General features: G+C 50.2%; 1 protein-coding gene across 1 annotated transcript in view; it reads right to left on the reverse strand.

The window, feature by feature from the left end:
* The window catches only part of Rimbp2 (RIMS binding protein 2), a 78,388-nt gene extending 53,518 nt beyond the window's left edge, over nt 1-24,870 (reverse strand). The window contains exons 1-3 of the mRNA XM_059249516.1: nt 24,758-24,870; nt 6,937-7,041; nt 62-112 (exon numbers count right to left, since the gene is read on the reverse strand). Coding sequence (XP_059105499.1) covers nt 62-112; nt 6,937-7,038 — 153 coding nt within the window. The 5' untranslated portion in view covers nt 7,039-7,041; nt 24,758-24,870. The remainder of the gene's footprint in view (nt 1-61; nt 113-6,936; nt 7,042-24,757) is intronic.
* Nucleotides 24,871-25,126: the final 256 nt, after the last annotated feature.

Consider the following 25,126-nt stretch of genomic DNA (forward strand, 5'->3'; position numbering starts at 1 on the left):
CCATTTATTTTCTGGCACCCCGATACCCCGCCCCCAGCCTCACCCACCCACCTGTGCTCACCTCTAACAGATGCACAGCACCTTCATGCTCCTTCTTAGCTTCAACCTGAGCCTGTTCATGATGGAGAAAGAAAAGAGTATTTAGGGAAGAGAGGAGGGACTCGGCTCAGAACCCGCATGACCAGAGTGTGCCCGTGGGTCCTGATTTCCTAGTACAAGGGTGGATTCTGCAGGTCTTCCCCTGAGCTGCACCAGGTGGTGAGGATCCGGTTGGTTCTGATGATCTTTGGGGAGTCAGGCAGAGAAAGGATGGACTCTTAAGAATGGCAGCTGGAAGGATCCGGGCGGTGGTGGCACATGCCTTTAATCCCAGCACTCGGGAGGCAGAGCCAGGCGGATCTCTGTGAGTTCGAGGCCAGCCTGGGCTACCAAGTGAGTTCCAGGAAAGGCGCAAAGCTACACAGAGAAACCCTGTCTCGAAAAACCAAAAAAAAAAAAAAAGAATAGCAGCTGGAAGGAGAACTGGCCTCGTCCCTTGCTCATCCCTGCAAGGGGTGGACTAGCCAGGGCAATGCTGGAGAGCTCAACCTGGGGGTGAGGATGGGGGAGAGCTGGTGGGCTGACCAACCCTGCAACTACCCAGGCCTAGAACCAGTGTTATGAGTTAGGTGTACTTCAACACCCACCCCATCTGTGATCTGCTGGAGCACATGAAGGGGCTGGTCCTGCAGACTCAAAGCTACAGGATCTCCACAACCCAGGGCAACAACAGGATGTCCAAGAGGAGTCCCAGCGAGGGCCTAGCATTAATAGTGCAGCAGAAATCAGACCTCAAACCAGACTGATGACACTTTGCAATGAACACATCCAAGTAAAGATATATGGATAAAAGGGTTTACTGGGTGGCTCACTGTGTCACAGTACAGCTTCCACGACAAGATTGAGTTTTTATTTTTTTTCTCTTAAGTTTTGTTTTGTTTGGGGGAGCCAAGTTGCAAGGGCAGAGGGTGGATGTGAAGGGATGGGTAAATGAATGGGATGGAGATGCATGATGTGAAAGACACACAGAATAAATAAAAGGAAGCTTAAAAAAATGGCAGCTGGAGATGGGCAGTGGTGACGCACACCTCTCATCCCAGCACTCAGGAGGCAGCGGCAGGTGGAGTTCGAGGCCAGCCTGTTCTACAGAGTGAGTTCCAGGGCATCCTGGAATACACAGAGACGGCTCTGGCCCTGTAGCTGAGAAGGAACCAGGTGAATTTGAACCAGAGCAATGGGATCTCCACGCTAAGCCTAAAGAGTTCTGTCTTCTTGTCCATCCTCCTGCCTGGGAAACATGGCACTAGCCTGCTTAAGCTCCAAGTCTTCCTTAGGTCCCCCTGGCCTGAAGGAGGCATCGTGGTGCATGGTGTCCCCCACCTCCAACCTGCGGCGGCGGCGGGGGCCTGCCCCCTTTCCCATAGTTAAAGTGACACCACACAAAAGAAAACATGTCACAGGTTGTACTGAAGAAATTTCGCATGAGAGCCCCTGTCTGGCAAAGGACAGTTTACAGAGAAAATTTAAATGCAATCTCATTGTTTCCTGTCTCCATTCCTTCTGAGATTCCAGCATAGTGACAGTCCACGCCTGTCCATGGCTTCATGGCCTCATCACCTGAGAAGAATGCCTGAATTTTTACTTCTGAAGGAAGAGACTAAATATAACTCCAGACTCTCTCTCTCTAATTAGTTTATTTGATGACCACAGGGCCTAATTCCAGCCGGAAGCCTCTGCTGAGGGATACTGGGAGAATAGAAGGGTCCTTTCCTTTGGGACTTGAGATGAGAAGCTGGAGCAACTGGAGCCATCTTATCACCATGAGGGGAAAGGCTAGAGTGGCCATGGGCCCCCACATTAAAACCAAAAGTGAAGCTGGCCCAGAGGAAGGCAGAGAGAAATGAATTATGATGGCATTTAGCATTCAGCTGTGCCTGAAGCAGCTAGTTAAGGCCCTGGGCCTGGCTACACCCAAAGTCATACTGTAGTAACACAGGCAGACAAACTTTCCAGAGATAAATGCCATCACCCACCGGTAAGAATATGATGCTCCCCACCAAAAATGGATAAACTGAGGCTCAGGGGGTCTGAGGTTGTAGCATGGGATGGAGTAAGAGACAGCTCAGGCCCCTGCCTCTCCAGGCTGTGTGTCCGACTAAGCTGAACTCATCAGTGGCTCCAAGCATTCCCTAGCTTCATTTATTGTTTCTTTTTGAGACGAGGTTCCGTGTAGCCCAAGCTGGCCTCGAACTCACCATGCAGCCAAAGATAAACTTGTGATCCTCCTCCTTCCACCTCCCATGTGCTGGATGACAAGTAGATGCTATCACAGCAAGTGTCTGCCATACCAAGGGCTGACCCCAGGGCCTCACGCATGCCAGGCAAGTGCTGTACCAACTGAGCTACATCCCCCAACGCCCCCTTCCTCAGCCTGTGAATTGGTTTGTCTCTGGGCACTCCAGTCTCCTGCCTCATCACCTGCTCTAATTAAGAAGCCACACGTCCATCTGGACTCACCCTGGGGTTTCCATTTCCGGAGAGTATCGGCCTGGACTTCGCACTGTCGTGGGTGAGAAGTGAGCATTACCTCATCTCCTTCGCTGTGAGATTGTGTGTGTGGGCTGGGCCGAGGCGAGAACTCGGCTCCATGGCACGGACTCAAAGGAGAATAAGCCCAAGATTTCCGTAAAGCTCATTCACCACGCGGGCGCGTCTCGTTCTCACAGATCCCCAATGAGGGTATGAGAGCCAAGCGAGCCGCTAGAAACCGGCCCGCTAATCACACGGTTATTGAATTCGACTCACGCATTGACACTTGAAATTGTTTCTTTCAAAACAAAACAGCAACAGTGACAGAAGAAATAACAAAATGGGGCAGGAGGTGGGGGGAGAGTGAGGGGGGGGGAAACAGCCGGGGAACAGAGAGATTTTATAAATATCTCTGTCGTCGAGTCAAAGACAGTTTTCAACTGTCAGGATTCAATCAACAGAGCACTCAGGCAGGCCGGGGAAGGCTGGGCCAACTTGGCAGCAGTGACTCCATCTCTGCCCCTGGATGCTGATCAGGAGTTCATTTTCATAGGCCACTTCCAAGCTGGGCCATTTGGGCGATTGGAATAGATTGTTAAATTTAACACTCCATGTTGGCAGCTCCCGAGTCTCAGGGAAAAAAAAAAAATCTCAGCAGTAACTCAAGCGAGGCTCATTTTGGGGCCAGTGCCAATATAGGGGGAAGTGTGACCTTCCTGGAGACAGGATGCTTGCAGATGGAGAAGCATGGAGGAAGAGTTATGGCTCCCGTGGATGCCTACGGCGCTCCCCAGAACAGAAGGGACCTATCACCTGCAGGGTCAGTTGTCCAGGAGAGACGGACTGTCCACAGCTGCAATGGTAGATTCAAGACAGACATGCACACAGGAGGGATACAGGACACAGGCATAGGACACTTGGCCCGGGAGCCATCCTGTGCCGGGGAGATTGGCGTTGGGATGGAGCTGAGCAGACTCATTCTTATTGCTGTTATTTAAATTAGTTTAAATGAGCCTCTTGTAACTATTGGAGCTGCAGGGCCTCAGACAGGAGCCCCGAGTTGACATTCATCAGGGCTGAGATGTTGACAAGCACATGTCCACGTCCCGGGGGCATGTCTAGGAAAAACGGACACGTGGTGCCAAAGCTCCAGGCACTTCTCAGTGGCAAGAGCACTTGCCTAGCATGTACAAGGTCCTGGCTTTCCCTCTCCAGAAGCACAGAGCAGGGCCCATGCGGTCCTGAGTCTATGTGTGGTGTTGGTCTGTGCATACCCCACTCTCACCGTATAACAAAGCCTAGGCTTCCACTGGAAGTGTAGAAATCAACAAAGAACACACCATGCAGCACACAGTGGCTGCCTCTTCTGTGCCTCCCATTCCAGAAAAAGACCCAGGATTGAAAGCTGTCACTCCGAAGCACACGGCCTCGTATGGCCATACCTTTGTATATACACTTGATGGTTGTAGGACAAGGACGCAGATGGCCTGAGACTCTGAAAACTTGTTGCCATGGAAGTGGTAGTCTAGGATCACAGGATGGCGCTGAAGAGGTCGTCATGGGATCAGGCTTACATTGCAGGCCCTCTAGCCCATGTGCAACCTCAAACTCCTTGGTAGTAGCTCCACACCCCAGGTCCCAGGAAGGCTGACTGCCGTGATCACAAGTCACTCAGCAGATACTACCAGGGTGGGTAGAGACGTGTTCAATGGCAAGAATTCACCATCTCCATTTCACAGAGGCACTGTGATGAGGGATGTATAGGGACAGCATCTCACCCGCCTTCTCTGCACCAACCTGGCTCCCCGGCTCTGGAAGTCACCCAGTGATCACTGAGCACCTGCTACAAGATGACCTGTCCTGGAACCCTGCTGCTCCCAAACCAACAAGCAGACACATCTGGATACCATCCAGGGTAGACCTGGGTCCCACGCCGGTGCCCAGAGTATAATTTGGTTGGGAGCAAACTCATACAATGGGACAGTTATGCAATATTCACGGCCTGGGGGCTCTGAGAGGTGTCAATTCCCTTCAAGGTGTTAGTCATCATGGAGTCTGATGTGTTCTGTACCTCTATCCTAAAATGGCAGAGTCTGGGGCTCCCCAGACACTATATCCTGCTTTTTGAACTGGCTCAGTGTCTGACAAAGAGCCAAGCACTTTAAGGAAGGCAGCGGTCGGCATGGGCCGTGCTCAGATCGTGCCATCCAGACAAGACCATGAACTTGGGGAAGAGTTCACCGTCTCGTTCCACCCCATCTTCCACCACCCTGCCTAGCGCTTCTTTATTTGAGCCGTCACTTCTAAGAAATCATAGAAATTGGCATCCGATTTTATCTAGTTTCTCTTCCTCTGTCCTCACAGAGGAAGAAACATCCGTATGTCCAAAATAAAGACCATGATGCGGGGACAAAAGGATCAAGGGAAATTGGATGACAGACAAAAGCAGAGATGAGCAAGCAGGTGGGGCTGGCTCCTTTTCCGATCAGAGAGATAATCCGGTCAATATGACCCCCAGACTCCCAGGGAGCCATCTGTAAAGGCGCCATATCCTGTCACCCTTATTAGACATTATTTGTGTTTCTGCAGACTCTTTATCTCTCAGATGGACCCGGCTTGGGGATGTAGCTTCCAAGTTGTAATGAATAGAGGAGGGCAGCCTCCTGCTCCTCCCAGCCCTGGGGAGGAAGATAAGAATAATATCCTGACACAATATTGTTTCTCGGTATGCTGGCCAACTTGTTATGACAGGCGGGATGGCTGTGACAGTCCCCATGAGCAGTAGCTTAATGAAAGCTAGACCTAATACAAGGTCTCGGTTATTGACTAGGAAAGGGGCTTCAAACTTCAGCTACCTGTTGCCTCTGGCTGATAAGCTCTGATTGGGGAAAGCAGACAGATTTTTATCACCACCCAGTTGGGTGGAGCAACTGACGGTCCCTGTAAGATCAAAGACCCATGACAATCATCGGACAGGCATGGGACCACACAGAAGGTCCAGGAGTCACCCGCTACCCATCCTGGCCAGCGCTGAGCCAGGGCTCAAACACCCATAGCCCATGCCCACAGCATAGCCTCTAGTCTCCTGGAGGCTCAGGTGCGGGTGCTGTCATACCTCGGACACTCAGTGGGTAAGCTCTGCCTGCAGGGGCTAACTGCCCTGCTTAAGAGAGTGAGTGGTGCTGGGCGGTGGTGGCGCACGCCTTTAATCCCAGCACTCGGGAGGCAGAGCCAGGTGGATCTCTGTGAGTTCGAGGCCAGCCTGGACTACCAAGTGAGTCCCAGGAAAGGCGCAAAGCTACACAGAGAAACCCTGTCTCGAAAAACCAAAAAAAAAAAAAAAAAAGAGAGTGAGTGGTAAGGAAGCAGGAGATACTGGGCTCCAGGCAAAAGGAGAGAGAGATGACAGCCAGTCAGTCTCTGGCCTCCATATTCTAATTCTCCTGCGTCCCTTCCTCCCAGCCCCTGTTCTTGCAACAGGGATCTTCCTACCTGGGAAAGAGACAAGCCAGCAAAGCAAGCTTGGACTGAGGTGGGGTGGGCTTCCTCAGCCTCACCCATCAGAGTGTGGTGGAAGGTATACCCTGAATCATCTGGCCCTGCTTCCTTCCTTTGTGATGTCTCTCCTGTTTTCCCTTGGCTTCTCTCACCTCTCTGTCTCTGTCTCTCTGTCTCTGTCTCTCTCTCTCTCTGTCATAACGGAATCTTGACATAAATACACCTAGATTTACCACTTAATAACACATGTAATAATACCACTTAATACCAACAGCAGCTATGAACTCAAACTCTTCCGTTCAGTGATGTCATAACAGGCCATGACAGGAATGTGTCAGACCTACACAGCCGTAGCCTAGGTCCCCATTCCTCCACAACATGCTGCAGCGTTGGCCTGGCCTTTGCCTTTCCCTGGGACAGGATTTCATCCCAGGCCAGGGTGAAGTCAGTGAGCAACCCGCCTCCCCAAAGCTGAAGCCAGACACGCCCCTGGGCAGGAACTGACGGCATGCTTTTCCTGCCACAACCCAGCATCTGATGGGACAGTTTTGCATGGGTGGTGTGTTACGAGATAGAGCCTAGGGTCAGTCTAAGGGGAACCAGGGCACAGGGTGGAATAAAGGCCACAAAAGGGCTCTGCAGCCCCCAAGACTCAGCCTGGTGCACAGTTATAAAAACCTCCCCAGGCCCAGCAGGCATGCACACACATACACACACATATATATATACACATACTTTACCCTCCCAGCATATACACACACCCCACCCTCCCAGGCAAGCACACAGACACGGACACGGACACGGACACACACACACACACACACACACACACACACACACACACACACACACACACACTCCTGGGCTCACCTGCTGCAGAAGCTGGATCTCCTGCTGCTTGGCATTGAGGATAGCCAGGGCTTGCTCATGCTCCAACTCCAGCTGCTGCCGCCGTTCGGCAGTCTCTCGCATATGCTGTGGGGACAGGGAGGCCCCTGAGCACCTGCTGCCCACCACCATGCAAGTACAGCAGGGCTTCCTCTGCCCCCAACCCCCAACCCCCCCCAGGAGCGGCACGACACACCCGCCTCCTCTCCCAGGCTTTTTCACTGGGAGGCAGAGAGATTGGGAAACCCTGGTCCCCAGGCACCCTCCCCTGCTTTGGCTGTCTATATTCACAGCACAGGAGAGCTGGCAGAGCTGCGGCTCAGGCAGAGGGAACCTCCTCTTCCCCCAGTGTGGCGTGGGAAGGCGTTCGCTCCTCTTCCTCTGCCTTAGCTCAGGTAATTTGCAAACACCAGACAAGGCTCCTATCTGCTCCTGCCCAGCCTGCACTGATGCACTGATTCCAGGTTCTTTTTTTTTTTTTTTTTTTTTTTGGTTTTTCGAGACAGAGTTTCTCTGTGTAGCTTTGCGCCTTTACTGGAACTCACTTGGTAGTCCAGGCTGGCCTCGAACTCACAGAGATCCGCCTGGCTCTGCCTCCCGAGTGCTGGGATTAAAGGCGTGCGCCACCACCGCCCTGATTCCAGGTTCTTGCCTGCATCAAAATCACATGACCCTCCACTAACACTGAAGGAGAATGCTATAGCTCTCCTTTTTGACCATGGGGAAACTGAGGCATGGTCTCACCATAGGATCAACACCAGAGTCCACACCTTCTACAGAACCTCAGAGTCCCAAGTTTTTACCCTCACTGCTAGCTCTGTCCTTCAATATGTCTCCCAGAGATGGTACCAAATCACAAGGTAACGTCTCATTTGCCTGGAGACCACCCAGCCATCTTCATCAGAAAGACAAGTTCAAGTCTTCAGAGCTCAGGGGCTAATGATCACCTTTGATCTCTGACCACCACCAGCCCACCCCAGAATCCCAGTCATGAGGATCAACAAGAATGTCAGAGGCTGCAGAAGCCAGGCACTGTCACTTTGACCAACCACCAGCCTGGCCACACCAGCACGTATGTGAAGAAGAACCTTATACGTGAGCCTCATATGTGAGATGCTTTCCAGCACAGAGGTCGCCAGGAACAAAATGTTCACATTTAATTTTTACTTCCTTCTTTTTTTTTTACATTATGAAACATCTATGGCCACCTTTCCCAAAGATTGAATCTCGTGTGTGTGTGTGTGTGTGTGTGTGTGGTGTGTAGTATATGTATGCATACACACATGTGTATGCGGGGGCCCTTGTATGTACCCTCAGAGGGCAGAGGATGACAATGAGAGCTTCCCTGTGTAACTCTGCACCTTGTTTTTTGAGACAGAATCTCTCCTCAACTTGGAACTCGCTGATTGGCTAAGCTGTCTAGCCAGGAAGTCCTCAGGATCCTTCTGTATCTGCTCCCCACCCCTACCCCCAGTGCTGGGATGACAGGCCATGCCTGGCTTTTTATAGGTGCTCAGGATCTGAACTCAAGTCCTCACTTGTACTGGAGGCACTCTATCCACTGAACTAATCCCTTTAAAGTCTGAATCCTTTGCCTATAAGTCTTAGTTCCTTCCAAGGCAGGAAGGTTTCAACACACACTACCTGGGGACCAGAGACAGAAGCAAGTCCAACCGTTCCCTTAAAAATGGGCATGTGGTGGCTTTCCATCTGCAACTGACACTGCAGACCTGTTACCCTCCTTCTAGGCATCCTCTGAGGGTCATGAATATACTTATGTTTATGATGGTGAACCCTGGCACATGGGACAGAGACTCAGTGTAGCTACCTGCCTCTTTTGCTTCAACTAGTTGATTTATTTATTTAGTTAGTTAGTTAGTTAGTTAGTTAGTTAGTTAGTTAGTTAGTTAGTTAGTTTTTTGAGACAGGGTTTCTTTGTATAGCTTTGCACCTTTCCTGGAACTCACTCTGTAGCCCAGGCTGGCCTCGAACTCACAGAGATCCACCTGCCTCTGCCTCCCGAGTGCTGGGATTAAAGGCATGCACCACCACCGCCTGGCTCTATAATTTATTTTTAATCTGGCAATTTTATTGAGTCTTGGGGAGTTTGTTGTTGTTTTGTTTCACTATCTTTATTTAGTTGGTTTTGGATTGATTGACTGATTGATTGATTGATTGATGACAGGATTGATAGGTAACCAGGCTGACCATGAAATTGTGATCCTCCTGCCTCAGCTCCCAGAGTGCTCATATAATACACATGTGGTACCATGACAGTTTGGTGCCAGGCTGGCCTGGAACTCACTATGTAGCTGAGGATGACTTTAAATTTCTGATCCTGCTTCCACCTCCCCAGTGCTAAGATGCAGGTGTGAACCATCACACTTGGTCTCTCCATTACTTAGAGTTGAATCCAGGGCCCATGCATGACCGCATATACCCTACCAAATAAGCTACACACGCCTCCCATCCCCTGATGTCAGAGTTTTAAAGTTACCTCATGAAATGAGAGACATGTCTCTGGGGGAAGGTAAGTGACACTTGTTTTCTGAACATCCCCACCTCACGGCACCAGAAGGTCCATTCTCCTCAGAAACATTGTGGAGCCTGTTTGCCATAGTGGTGATAGAATCATATCCTACTGCACTCTAGACATACACTGTACCTCTGAGCTGCACCCTCAGCCCCTCACTGGGGGGTTCTAGGCATGTGCTCTACCACTGAGCCACATCCCAGCCCCTCACTGGGAGATTCTAGGCAGATGCTCTACCACTGAGCCACACCCTAGCCCCTCACTGGGGGATTCTAGGCAGGTGCTCTACCACTGTGCCACACCCTCAGCCCCTCACTGGGGGATTCTAGGCAAGTGCTCTACCACTGAGCCACACCCCAGCCCCTCACTGGGGGATTCTAGGCAGGTGCTCTACCACTGAGCCACATCCCAGCCCCTCACTGGGGGATTCTAGGCAGGTGCTCTACCACTGAGCCACACCCCAGCCCCTCACTGGGGGATTCTAGGCAGGTGCTCTACCACTGAGCCACACCCCAGCCCCTCACTGGGGGATTCTAGGCAGGTGCTCTACCACTGAGCCACATCCCAGCCCCTCACTGGGGGATTCTAGGCAGGTGCTCTACCACTGAGCCACACCCCAGCCCCTCACTGGGGGATTCTAGGCAGGTGCTCTACCACTGAGCCACACCCCAGCCCCTCACTGGGGGATTCTAGGCAGGTGCTCTACCACTGAGCCACATCCCAGCCCCTCACTGGGGGATTCTAGGCAGGGGCTCTACCACTGAGCCACACCCTCAGCCCCTTTACTGGAGATTCTGGGTATTGTAGTTTGCTTCTCTGTTGCTGTTACAAAACACATAGCAAAACCAACTTGGGAAGGGAAGGGTCTGTTCGATTTACAGGTTACAGTCCATTGGAACTCGAGGCAGGAACTGAAGCAGAGACCATGAGGAATGCTGCTTTCAGGCTTGCTCTCCATGGCTTGCTCAAGCTGCTTTTTTCATACAACCCAGGACCACCTTTCCCAGGAGCAGCGCTGTCCATAGTGGACTGGGCCCTCCCACATCGGGAATCAATCGAGAAAATGTCCCACAGACCTGCCTATCTGACAACCTGATGGAAGTAATCCCTTGGTTGATGCTTTGAACTCCAGTTTGTGTCAAGTTAACAAAATCTAACTAATATATTAAGCACATTCTCTAGTGCTGAGCTACATCTCTAGCTCCCTCACGGGGGAATTCTAGGCAGGTGTTTTATCACTGAGTCAAGCCACTTACTGGGGTTTCTAAGCAAGTTGTCTACCACTAAGCCACACCCCTGGCCCCTCACTGGTAGATTTTAGGCACATACTCTACCACTAAGCCAAGACTTCAGCCTGGGCTGAGCTTCTGTTTTCAATGGACACAGGATTTCAGCTGGTTGCTTATCGGCCTGGAAAAGTAAAGTCTTCCCTGGGTGCAGTGTTCAGGCACCATGACCTCTGCATCCCCTTTACTGTCTCCATAAGTCACTCCCAGGGAACTCCAGAGCTGTAATTACCCTGCACCTCCGCAGACAAAAGTGATGGTTTCACCGTTGCTATGGAAATGCTCGCAGGAACTCAGGATGCTGGGAAAACAGAACTTCCCAAGATATGAAAAAAAAAAAAAAACAAGTCATAAGACAGTTACTATAACCTGTTCACACTGGGCCTGGGCTGGGTCATTCCATCTAACTGAAGACAGGGCAGACAGAGGACCATCAGGCAGCCATGAAAAGTACCCTGGGGATTTTCCCAGAACCTCAGGGACACCAAAACCATAGCTTCTCAGACCCCTCGCACACCAAGGCACAGTGTTGACATACACTTCCTCCACATCCTTCTCACCATTGCTAGATGACACAGAACACCTGATGCTGTGTAAATAGTCACATTGTGTTCAGGGAACGACAACAGAAAAAAGCCGCACTCCTGTACAGGTGCACGCTTTTAAGACACCTCCATCCATGCCAGCGGAATCCTCGGACACAGGCAGTGTGCCATCTGGACCCTTGCTGCCTGTTCCAATGTTGAGTCCTTCAGGTCTGACTTCCTGAGCAGGAGATGGGCGGTGTGGGTATGTTTTCATGGAGTCTTCCTGTCTGTTAGTCTTGATATGTTTGGTTGGTTCTGCTTGGCTATGGCTGCCAGTTTGGGTCTGGAGATTTCTAACCATAACTATTGTAGACTTCACTCTCCCCCCGCACCCCACATCCCCAACACCTTCAGTATGATCTTACTGACCAGCAGCACAAAGCACAATGCATTCTTAGGACACAAGGTCTGGCAGATCCCCCATCCCATACCAGCAGAGCCCCTGGACACAACCATCAGAATTCTCTGGGTTCCTAGGAGCTTTGGGACCCCTTATATCAGTCGCCAGCTCATAACAGAACACTGGATCCTGGTTTCAAACACATCAGACCATCATGAAGGGGGAGGCAAGGTAGTAGCAGGAGCAGAAGCAAGGTGGCACCATAACCTTCAGAGGTCCACGGTGGCACAGCTCCATAATCTCCCAAAACGGCGCCACCAACTGGGGACTGATGGCTCAGACACATGATCCTGTAAGAGACATTTCACATCCAACCCACAGCACCCCCAAACACTGACCAGTGAGGTGACCAGGGGCTCTGCCACTAGCCCTACAAGGGACCACGGCAGCCTTGGTAAGTCAATGATGGGACGTGAGACCCAGGCTGGACCAAACACATGCCAGCGTTTTTGCAGAGTTGATGCTGAGTCCAGTACCACTGTGGTTGTTACTCTCTACAACAGACTCAGAGAGGCCAAGCTTGTTGCCTAACACCACACAGCCAAAACACGGCAGAGCCAGACACCATCTGAGAATGTCAAAGCGCAAAGCCTTTGCGCACATCCCTGACCGCCACCACGGCCGTCACCAAACTCCAAGAGGGGCAGGTGGGTCTCCTCCCATCCCACGGACCCTGTGCAGCAGCCGCCTTGCAGCTGTTTAATTGCACAATTATCCCAGCTAATTTCTGCGCTTCTGTTTATTTTGGAAGTGGGTGCTGCTAAATGCAGCCCGGGCACTCTTTATTTAGTGCGGGGAAGGAAGTGATTAGCGAGAGGAGGAGACCACACTCCTCACGAGGACTCAGGAGACCTATTAGCCAAACTCGGACACAGCTCCAGATGTGGGGCTTGCAGGCTGTGTAGGTCCTCAGAGGTCGCAGGGGAACCGGACACGTGGGCTTCCTGCTGGGAGGCACAGAGCTGAGGCAGGCTCTAGCACCAGGTGGAGGCAAGTCACTATCACCTCCCCCATGTTGGCAGAGAGGTATAAAGGCCCTGGGGAGATGGTTCTGGCAGTAAAGTGCTTGCCTCAAAAGCATGAGGACTTAAGTTCAAACCCCAGAAGCCTCGTTAAAGAGCCAAGTACGCAAGTGTTTGCATATAATGTCAGCACTAGGGAGGTAGAGACAAGACGATGCTTAGGTCTTGCTGGCCAGCCTAGACTAATCAGACAGTTCTGGGTCAGTTAGAGACCCTGTCTCAAATGAAAAGGGGGCAATGCCTGTGTTACTCAGGGCTCTCTAGAGGAACAGAACTTACAGAATGAACCTATGCATATGTAGAAAGGGGCTTAGTTAGAATGGCTTACAGGCTGTGGTCCAGCTAATCCAACAATGGCTGTCTACCAAAGGAAGGTCCAAGAACCCAATTGTTGTTCAGTCCATGAGGCTGGGTGTCTCAGCTGGTCTTCAGTGTACACCAGAATCCCAAAGGAAGTAGGCTCGAATGCCAGTGAAGGAATGGATTTGCCAGAGAGAGCAAGAGCAAGCAGGCAGAGAGATAGTGTGGTAGCTTGAGGAGGAATGAACCCCATAGGCTCACATGTTTGAATGCTTGTTCCATAGGGGATGGCACTATTAGGAGGTGTGGCCTTGTTGGGAAAGTGTGGCCTTGTTGGAGGAAGTGTGTCACTGTGAGGGTAGGCTTTGAGGTCTCAGAAGCTCAAGCCTGCCTAGTGGTTCACAATTCACTTCTGCTGCCTGCAGATCAAGATGTAGAGCTCTCAGCTCCTTCTCCAGCACCACATTTGCCTGCACACCACCATGTTTCCTGCCATGACGATAATGAACTAAACCTCTGAAACTGTAAACCAGGCCCAATTAAATGTTTTCCTTTTTAAGAATTGCCATGGTCATGGTGTCTCTTCACAGCAATAGAAATCCTAACTAAGACAGCTAGTTTCTTTCTTCCCTGTCCTTTTTATAGGCAGCCAGCAGAAAGTGTGGCTCAGATTAAAGATGGATCTTCCCACCTCAAAAGATCCAGATTAAAAATGGGTCTTCCCACTTCAAATGGTTTCATTAAGGAAAAATTCCCTCACAGGTGTACCCAGCCACTTGAGTTTTAGTTAATTCAAGTTGACAACCAAGAAGAGCCATCACCATGCCTGGAAAATGACACCCAAGGTTGTCCTCTGGCCTCCACATGTACATACACACACACACACACACACACACACACACACACACACACACACACACACACGAGGTCCCCAAAGGACAATATACTGAGGCTTTTTAAGCAGCTGAGGGAAGAGGCTGGCTGGTAACTGTCCTTGCTTCAATGTCCCTATCTCCAGCCACCCCATGTCCCCTCAGTACTGCCATACACCTGCCTCCTTGGTCACAGGACCTCCAGAAAGGATGGATTCCACTTACATATCCACTGAGAACATCCACTCACCCTCAGCTCTGTGCCTGCATCCTTTTCCTGGAACTCCCCTGCCAACATGACAACAGAGGTGTCAGCATTCTGTGTCCTTCTGTCTCCTCAGACAGAATGGCTCAGCAGCTCTGATGAGTTCTGGGTCAGTCCTCCTAGACACGGTCCCTGGACATCTATCTGTGGGGTTCCTGCTGCTCCTGTGGGTCTATAACCATGGGACTGGCCACTGCTCTGCTTCTGCCCTTCCTGGATGAGTTGACCTGCTTCCCTGTCCTTATGGCCGCTTGTATGCTTGGCTTCCAGAAGAATCTTCTCCATTTATTGTCAGAGATTACTTCTGAGCCCCTAGGAGCCCGACAAAGCCCAGACTCAGCTTGTCCCGGAGACAAGCCCTGATGTCTTAATCGGTGACACTGGACCTCAGCAGATACCAGTATCAAGGCACCAGCTTCTGCAGCTGAGGAGATGGGAGCCATTCTCCGTCTCCCTCCGTCATCACTCAATATCCAAGACAGTAAAAGGCCTCTTCACCACCCAGCCTTCCCCTACACCTGCTGGTGTCTGCTTTTGCCACCAGGTGAGTCCCAGGCCCTCCCGCCCAGGTCATGATCAGATATCTCCTCAACTCAGGCCTGCCCACTCCCCTTCAGTAGTCTCTGAGAGACTGTTCTCAGTCAAGCCATATTCGTCCCCTCACTGTCAAGGCTCAGTAACCACCACCCAACTTGGGAAAAGTTTAGACCGGACCACAGCTGGCAGTCAACTTGAGGGGGGGGGGTCAGCCTTGCTGCTGGTCTGAGCTCCTCACTGCCCCTCCCCCCACCCGCAACACCAGTACTTAACCACTGTGACCTCTACTTCTGCACCAGCCCCATCCCACTGCCAGGTCTCAGCCCACACCGTGTCTAATGCGACACAAAGTTTTCCGGTGTGTCTACACAGCTGGCCATCTAGTTGTGTTCCTTTGATATCACTTCTCCTCTGACCTGTCACACCACACAACAACTGGATTGGAAAGCCTGGCTTGTCACTGGGCCACTCTGCCAGCCCACAGCCCTGTTCTCTCCTCTCCACGTGAACATCTTTTGCCATCCTTCTGCACCTGCTATGAGGGGATCAGGGGAGTTGGAGGATCCTTGTGTCCACAATCAATCTAGATGCTTCCACTTGTATGTGTGCATGCACTAAGATATTTAACTGGGGGCCGCAGGAGGGGAACTCGTGACGGGCTTGACTGTGAGGGATGAGTGAAGATAGAGGACTCAAGACCCAAACTGGTGTGACCAAGCACACACTAGCTCTCCCGGAGGATTCCTACCACACCCTCACACCTCACACTTCTCTGGGAGGATGGCGCCCCAGCTCAATGAGTGTCACGTGACAGAGGGTGACAAAAAGTTGAGTTGAATATAGGAGTGAGGGGGGCTAGGAGACAGCCCAGTGGGTGGAGTCCCCTCCATGCCAGCATGCAGAACTGAGTTCAGATCCCTAGCATCCACAGAAAGAGCTGGTGGTGTGGAGCCACAGCACTGGAGAGGCAGAGACAAGAGGATCCCCCAAGCCCGCTGGACAGGAAGCCTAATGAAATCAGTGAGTGTTGGCTTTGGCAAGAAATGTTGTCTCAAGAAAGGTAAGGTGAGCCGGGCGGTGGTGGCGCACGCCTTTAATCCCAGCACTCGGGAGGCAGAGCCAGGCGGATCTCTGTGAGTTCGAGGCCAGCCTGGGCTACCAAGTGAGTTCCAGGAAAGGCGCAAAGCTACACAGAGAAACCCTGTCTCAAAAAACCAAAAAAAAAAAAAAAAAAAAGAAAGGTAAGGTGAAGAGACGGGAGGATGGTCCAGCAGGCTGAGGCGCTTGCACACAGGCCGGGTGACCTGAGATCCATTCTTGGTTCCCACAAGGGGGCAGCAAGGATCTGACTCTCAAAACTCGTCCTCTGATCTCTATGAATGTTCTGTGGCATACATGTGGCTACACACACACACACACACACACACACACACACACACACACAGAGAGAGAGAGAGAGAGAGAGAGACAGACAGACAGACAGACAGACAGAGACAGAGAGACAGAGACAGAGAGAGAGACTATGATTGGTTTGAAGTTGAAATTCATGGAGCCAGGTGAACAGTATAAGCAGAGAGAATTGAGACAGAGGGCAGCCGGGCTGAGAACCTAGTGTATCTTCGGGCCAGCCCTAGCACAGAGGAATAGATGAGGTGTGGACAGAGAAGGATGAATCTGCTTTCCAAACTGCCTGAGGCAGGCCTGACCCGTGCTGTAGGACACCCCCTCACCCAGGTTGTACTTGTCTCTGAGATATGCAGCTAATCACAGGCAGCAGACAGACGAACCCTGGAAGAGGTGAACCTAGGTTCCCTCCCATCCTCTCTCACATCCCATCCAACAACTGGTGCATTCTGGGAAGGCGGGGTATGGTCAGACTCAGAACAGAGAACTCTCTGGGGCTTGGCCTGCTGACTTGTACAGGAATAGAGAAGAACATATACCATCTCTGGCTGGCTCTATCTTTACTGTCAACTGAATTTAGGGTCTCCTAGGAGATGTTCTCTGGGGATGGCTTTGAGGGTGTTTCTAGAAATAACTAATTGACAAAAAAAGGGGGGGGGGGCTTCATCCTGAACATGGGCAGTGCCAGCCCCTGGTCTGGGGCCTTGCATTGAATAAAAATGGAAAATCAAAATATTAAGCGTGGGGGTGCAGCATGCTTGCCTAGTATGCATGAAGCACCGGGTTCAATCCCCTGCCTTGTATAACCTGGGTATGGCGGCACGTATCTGTAATCCCAACTCTCAGGAGGTAGAGGCACAAGGCTCAGAAGTTCAAAGCCATCCTCAGCTACATAGTAAGTTTAAGACCAGTCTGGGCTACATGAGACCTTGTCTTCAAAAAAGAAGAAGAAAGAAAAAAGTAAAGGAGAAGTCAAGCTGAACACCAGTATTTACTACTGTTTCCCTCTCTACTAAGATATGAGGAGGTGAGAAATTTTAGCTGCAAGCTCCTGTCTCCACAGAGTTGCCTACCGCTATGACTTCCCACCATAATGGACTGTAGTCCCTTAGACCATGAGCCAAAACGAACCCTTCCTCTCTTAAGTTGCTTCCGTCAGATTTTTTTTTTTAATCACAGCAACATGAACAATTGCTAATACAAGAAGCTCATGGCCAGAGCAGGATTTTAACCCATTCTAGTCCCCTGAACTTATCTTCTTTTGTATTGCTCTAGGTCCTCCATATTTGTGAGTCTCCAGTGGGTCTCATCACAGTGTGAAATGTCCCTACAGTACCTCAAACTCATCCCCACCCTCCTTCCCGGTAGCTTAGGCCACCAAGCACCTCCTCTTCCTCTGTCATACAGGCTAGAGCATGCAGAGCCGCCAAACAGGTAGCCATGGAATCGCACCAAGGGGGTAGTTCTCACTGTCTCAGACTTGGCATTTATGATCGTCTAAATGAGGTGTCCTGCATAGTCTCGGGCACTGGAATAATTGGTCCCCAGTTGGTGGCACTGTTTTGGAAGGCTTGGGTGTGGCCTGATTGGAAGAATTTTGTCACCAGAGGTGGGCTTTGAGAATTTAAAAGAGTCTCACCATTTTGAGTTTGGTTTCTCTGCTGCATGCATGGGTTCAAGATGTAAGTGCTCAGCTTCCATTCTGGCAGCCATCATGGACTCTTAAACCCTTTAGAACTGTAAACCCAAGTAAACACTTCCTCCTGTAAGTTGCCTTGGTCATGATGTTTTACGACATCAATAGAAAAGTAGCTAATAGAGTGTCCACGTGGTAACAATGCTGGCTGTCCCTGAGCACACAAGGTGTAGGGCCCCTTGAAGGGCCCCCTGGTTCCCCCAAAGCAGTATCTACCCAGTGCCATGCCTGGCTCCCGGGGCCTTGTGCTACACAGAGAGAAAACCCTACCACCCCAAAGCAACACCAATTATACACTGTAGGTGGGGGAAAAAAATCACCATTTTCCAGCCTGCCTATGGCAGGATTTATTTTTAAAGCAATGGTATTTATAGCTGGATGTCAACATTAGCCGTGGTGCTTAAGTTGCCCACAAATGTCAAGGGCAGCCTCCTGAGGAAGCGTGGCTGCCATAGGGAGCAGACACAGAGCTAGCCGAGCTATCCCCTCCTCTCCTCCTTGGGGAATCAAGGGTCCTGTGCTGTGACTACCCTGCTTGAGCCGAGGCATGAAGGAAACATGGCTTCCCTTGGCAAGTCTTCAATGTGACGGCTTGGAAAGCCACGTCGGGGCCTCCGTTATAATAGTGGTAATGGAACGGGAGACATTTTTTGTGCACAGGCGCATGCGTACACAGGTTCTGAGTCTGCACCTTCAGCCATGGGAGGGAACACATCAGGCTATTTGTGTTCGGTGCGCATGGCTTCCTGTCCCATCCCTACATCAGATTTGCTCACCACAATGAGAAGTCATGAGACTTCCAGAAATTAAAATCTGTTCTCACCAAAAGTAGCTTAGTATCTCGAACTGGGGGGAAAGAAATAGGTAGCAATCCTTAAGAGTCTCCCTGTGGGCTGCTGGGATGGTTCATCAGTTAAAGGCACATGCCACCAAGACTTATGACCTGGGTTCAATTTCTGAAACCCACGTGGTAGAAAGAGAGAATCAACTCCTACCGAATTGCCCTCTGACCACCACATGCTCCCTGTGGCACACAAGTTCACACACAAACACACATTATATAATAAAGTAAATAAAGAAGGTGTAAAAATTAAAATCTCTGTGGCCAGTATTTCTCTATTCCATCTATCCCCACAAGGGACCCTGAAAACCAAGGATAATGAAACCATCACTCAAGTATGGAAAAACTCCTCTCAGAATAATTCACATCCCACATCAGTGGTTCCCAACCCCCAGGGTCAGGGATAGAGGCCAGGAATTGGGAAGGGGGGAAGCAAAGTGAACCAGACTGCCTTCAAATGCCGCTTGTAGCACACATTAGCCAGACGTGTGCGCCAGCACAAGGGACACATTTCTCTGGGCCTTGATTTTTCTTGTTTGCTTCACCAACCAATCAGGAGCCATCAGGGAAGCAGTATCTAGTGCCTTCAGCTAAATTAAGTGATCAGGGTTAAGACAAATGGTGTGGCAGTGTTTGGAAACAGAAAAGTGTATGGGGAAAAAAAAACAGTGTGTGAACGTGGCCATTGGAATAATTAGCCACAGACTGATGTCAAACAATAAAGCATAAGACAGGTCTCCTTCACTTACTGAACATCAGGTTCGCACCATCACACTTGGAAGGCAGCGTGAGCTGTAAGGTCATAGAATTCAGACAACCGTGACCACCAGACAACTGGCAGATGAGTCACATTGACAGACACAAATGCCCAGCCCAGCCTGCCATCAGCTTCCCAGCATCAGGCTGGATGGGTCAATTCCTCCTTATGTTCCGTTCAGCAGTGAGTGAAGACATCTCCCAGTGGTTGGTGAGGATGTCAATGTGAGTGCTCAGCTTCCGTTCCGGCAGCCATCATGGACTCTTAAACCCTTTAGAACTGTGGGGTCCTCTGCACTAAGGACCCCATGGTCACCATGAACTGTTTCTAACACAAAGTGATTGCTGAGTCTAGCTGTCTGTCCCTAGGATGCCTGTCACCGGGCATGGTCCCTAAGTCCAGCAAAAACTCATGCTGAAGCCCCGTAACATTCTAACTCTGCCCCGACTCTTACTGCCGCCTCCAGCCATGAGGAGCTCCTGTGGCCTCCACTTTGAGCTCAGATTCTGATCATGACCTCCTCTCCTCCTGATGGGCACTGCCACCATTTCCTGACTGAATTGCCCATCATTCCTGATCCCTGCTTTGTTGTGGAATATTACTTTAACAAGGCAAAGATGTGTTACATGTATTTATGCTGCAGATTATTACTTTAACTGTGTAAAGCTGTGTTACATTTGTTTATGATGCATTTGTTTAACTATGTAAAGATGTGTTGCTGTTGCACCTTGCCTGCCTAAGGCACCTGATTGGTCTAACAAAAAGCTGAGCAGCCAATAGCTAGGCAGGAGAGGGGTAGGTGGGGCTGGCAGGCAGACAGAATAAGTAGGAGGAGAAATCTAGACTCAAGAGAGAAGAAGAGAGGCGAGAATGAGAGAGAAAAAGAGGGAGATGCCCAAGGTCAGTCAGGCAGCAACCAGCCTGCAGACACAGAGTAGGACAGACAGAAAGAAAGGTTAAAAGCCCTGAGGCAAAAAGGTAGATAAAGAGAAACAGGTTAATTTAAGTTAAAAGAGCTAGCCAGAAATGAGCCCAGGTGGTTGGTGGCCCAAAAGAAAAAGCCTGGGGGCGGGTGCTGGAGAGATGGCTCAGCAGTCAAGAGCACTGACTGCTCTTCCAAAGGACCCTGGTTCAATTCCCAGCACCCACATGGAGGCTCACAACTGTCTGTATCTCCAGTTCCTGGAAACTCAACACCCATGGCAAAACACCAATGTACATGAAATAAAAATAAATAAATTTAAAGAAAGAAAGAAAGAAAGAAAGAAAGAAAGAAAGAAAGAAAGAAAGAAAGGAAGGAAGGAAGGAAGGAAGGAAGGAAGGAAGAAAGAAAGAAAGGAAGGAAGGAAGGAAGAAAGAAAGAAAGAAAGAAAGAAAGAAAGAAAGAAAGAAAGAAAGAAAGAAAGAAAAAGCCTGGTATACTACTTTCCTTGCCAACTGATATCAGATAGAGCTCGGGTCCACTCACTCAGCCCTCAGGAGCAGCTGTGACAAACAACGTTGAAGATGCCCAGATCCCACTGCACCTGTGCACCTGGTGATGGGATGTCCTCTCCATCTCCATCCTTTGGGACCTTGCCAGCCTAGAACCTGTTTTGGCCTCCAGAATATGGTGTCAGAGCCAGCCTTGTGGCAGATTCCAGTTTGTCCTTGTGGGGACGCGACTGTTTCTACTCTGCTTCGTCTTCCATGCCATTGGCCAGACCTCACACATAACTGGAGAGCCAAGAGCTAGATAGGAGTTAAGTGGTCATCAGTGCAGAGCAGGCTGGCCCAGCTGCCTCCAGACATGAGCAGTAGCCTTGGCTGGACACTGAGGTCCTCCAGCCAAGCCCAGTCATGCTGAGAAGCAGTTTCATCCACCTGAACTGGAGAGCACCAAATGGATGGCTAAAAAATTAATTGTTTTAAGCCACCAAGCTTGAGACAGTCCACACATGGTGCTACTGTAATAGTAAGAAGCAGACTTGGCATCCCAAGACTCTGAGGACAAAAAATCTAAACTTCTCAGGCTCCCCACGCTTCTTCTACACGAGAGTGCTATCCCGTTGATATTGACAAGGCCCCTTCCCTTGTCTCACTTGGAAACATCTCCCTCTGCATATGAAGGTTCCAAGCACACTTCTAAGATGATCCCATCATCCTACCCGTGGGCTTTTCTTCAGAGCACCATCACCCATTACCGAGGGAGACTATGTGTCCCATGCACTTGTTCAGCCTGCTGTTGCAGTACAAGGTGACGGTCACTACCCGGTGGCATCTGTGAGTGGCTACATAGTACCCTCACAGACCATGGTACCACTGAGAAATCTTGCTTTGTAGAGCTATCCCTTGACAAGGACACCAGGGACCCGGCATTCCCCAAAAGATAGGGTAGGTGAGCACACATTCTCCTTACACAAGCTACTGTCCCCAAAGGAAAATGGACAGCCTCTCATGGTGTTTTTTTTTTTTTTGTTTTTTTTGTTTTTTTGGTTTTTTTGTTTGTTTGTTTTTTTGGTTTTTCGAGACAGGGTTTCTCTGTGTAGTTTTGCGCCTTTCCTGGAACTCACTTGGTAGTCCAGGCTGGCCTTGAACTTACAAAGATCCACCTGGCTCTGCCTCCCAAGTGCTGGGATTAAAGGCGTGAGCCACCACCGCCCGGCTCTCATGGTGTTTTAAGCGACATGGACTTTGGGGGACGGGAGCATCATAGGCTCCCTTCTCCAATCTCCACCATTAAGATGCTTCTCAGATTCTCCCTGTGTGGGGGCAACCTGGCCTGACCCGCTCCCCCCAAGTTTTCCTGCTCACAGTTCAAAAGGGAGCCTCAAAAGCCGAATGCTGCCTTTGGCTGTCCTTCCCCTTACTTGATTCCCTGCCCTGGTGAGGTTATTTTGTTTGTTTGTTTTTTGGTTTTGTGTTTTGGCTTTTTGTTTTGGATTTTCAAGACAAGGTTTTTCTGTGTAGCCCTGACTGTCCTGGAACTCACTCTGTAGACCAGGCTGGCATCGAACTCACAGAGATCCACCTGCCTCTGCCTCCCAAGTGCTGGGATTAAAGGCGTGCGCCACCACTGCCAGGCTCTGGTAAGTTTTTATTATCAACTTAATCATGGTAAGATCTAAGCAGGAGTCTCAATTGAGAGAGGGCCCAGCTCAGGCCCTATGTGAAGAGAATTGTCTGCATTGTTGATTGACATGGGAGGACCCAGCATACTGTGGGCAATGTCGCCCCTAGGCAGGTAGTCCTGGTTTTAATAAGGAAGCTAGCTGAGTACAATCCAAAAGAGCAACCCCATAAGTGGCATTCCTCCATGGTTCCTGTCTCAAGTTCCTACCCAGATTTCCCCAAAAGACACTGTGACCTGGAAGTATAAAATGAAATAAATCCTTTTCCCTCAAGTGGCTTTTGGTCATGGTGCTTTGACAGCAACAGAAAGCAAAGTAGAACACCCCCTCCCCAAAGGAAGGGACAGTGCTGCCAAAGAGTCCCCCCCCCCCCCCCGAGGTGCTCAGCATCTCACCCATCACTTCAAGTAAGGAAAATCCATTCCTGGCTCCAGGCTTTGTCATCCTTAATAAACTACAGCTCCTTTCTCCCAAAGGGTGGAACTTGTGGAATGGTTCCCATCTCTATTTACATCCAGTCTCCCTGGATACTTGGAGCCAAGTTAGACTCTGGGAGAAGCCACGTCTTCCTCAGTAGGTCTCTACCATCTTCATATTTATTTATTTATTTATTTATTTATTTATTTATTTATTTATTTATTTATTTATTTATTTATTTATTTATTTATATTATTGTTGTTGCTGTTACTACTATTATTATTTACGCATGTGTGCAGGTCTGTGGCGTATGGGTGAGGGTGCACGCTTTTGTAATATGTGAGGGGACAATATTTTGAGAATCCTCTCCTTCCACCATGTGGGTTACGAAAATCAAGCTCGAATTTTCAGGCTTGGCAGCAAGCTCCCTAACTACTGAGCCGCCTCTCAGGCCCTGTAGCTCATTTGTTTGAGACAGGCTCTCTTACTTAACCTAGAGCTCACTGATTCATTTAGAACACAGTTCAGCAAGCTCCAGGGATGCCCCCATCCCCCAATCTACTCTCGTCCTTACTCTCCAGCTCAGGGGTTCCAGGTGTTCTCTGCCACACTGGGTTTTGTTGTGGGTGCTGGGGATCCAACTTCAGGTCCCTAAGCTTGTGTAGCAAGCATTCCACTGACTGAGCCAGTTCCCCAGCTTCCAATTAGTCTATTTTTGAGATGTATTTCTTTTTATTTCATGGAGGCGTGTTTCATTTGCATGTATGTACATGTACTATGTGCCTGCTTGGTACCCAGAGAGCCCAGAAGAGGGTGCCAGACGTCCCCGGAATTAGAAGTAGGTAAAGTTATAAGCCACCGCATGGGTGCTGGGAACCAAACCTGGGTCCTCTGCAAAAGCAGCAACTGGTCTCAACTGCTAAGCCACCTCGATGGCCCCAGCCAGTTATTATTTTAAAAGCATGGGAATCAAGAGGGATTCCGGGCAAAGAGCAGGCCACCTGACTGGCCTGACCCACAAGAGGGACTCCAATCCATTTGCTCTCACTGGAGTCTTACAAAAACAGTGTCCGCTCCTCCCCAACCCCCAACCCCCCACCCCACCCCACAGTGGTCTGGGCCCTCCCCCATCAGGCACTACTTAAGAAAATGCCTTACAGCCAGCTGGGTCTTGTGGAGGCATTTTCTCAATTGAGGTTCCCTTTCAGATAACTCTAGCTTGTGGCAAGTTGACACAAAACTAGCCATCACAGTATCCTTCTAACATCTCATGATCAGAAGTTAACATATTTTGAACATCACAAAGGCAACAAAAAAAAGCTAAAGAATTCACTCATGTCATGCTGGGACAATAGCAAAGCCATCCTTCTATCACTTACAGAGGGGGTTCTGTCCACATCAGGCATTTGTGGGCAGCACCCTGTTGGTGCTGATCCACCTCAATAGAAGCGAATGCTGCTGTTCTAACCATAGCAACAGCAGTTACAGACCCTCCTTTAGAAACCTCTGTGAACAATAGGAAACTCGTGGAGATCAGAAACCTGCGAAGATGCCTCTGGTCTTAGCTAAAGCGTTCCCATTTTCACCTCATGGTGTGGAGCTGTGTTTAGCAACCTCAGAAATGGAATGCATAGTCAGGGTGGCTTCCAGAAACATGGTCCCCCACTGTTGCATTTTACAGGTTTTTCTGAGCCTCTTAGGAGAGTAGTCGCCACCCCCAGCCCCAGCCCATTGTTGGCTGCCGAAGGGTCGCCACAGTATGTGAGGCTGTCCTACCTTCAGAACCTGTTCCAAGTTCTCCAGTTTGGCTTGGAGCTGGTGTTTCTCCTTCACAGTGAATCAAGCTCTCCTCTCAGGTCACCACGGAGAGCCAGGCATGTTCAGCCTTCACCTGTGAGCAGAAGGACAGGAGGCATGAAGGCCGTTAGGATCTACCCAGAATGGGAGAGGGTACCACAGTGGTCCACTCCAGCACCTCTGCAATCTCTTCTGGAGTGGTAGAGAGCCTTGAGTCTTTCTGGACAGACTGCTTGGGGATGTTCATACAAGTCAGGGCCACCAGGCACCCAGAGGTGACATTCCTTCCTGCCCCTTCCCACCTCCACCACACCCATAGTAAATGGTTCCAACTTGGAATGAGACCCA

Source organism: Peromyscus eremicus, chromosome 23 (genome assembly GCF_949786415.1).
Source record: "Peromyscus eremicus chromosome 23, PerEre_H2_v1, whole genome shotgun sequence".
Classification (NCBI taxonomy): Eukaryota; Metazoa; Chordata; class Mammalia; order Rodentia; family Cricetidae; genus Peromyscus; species Peromyscus eremicus.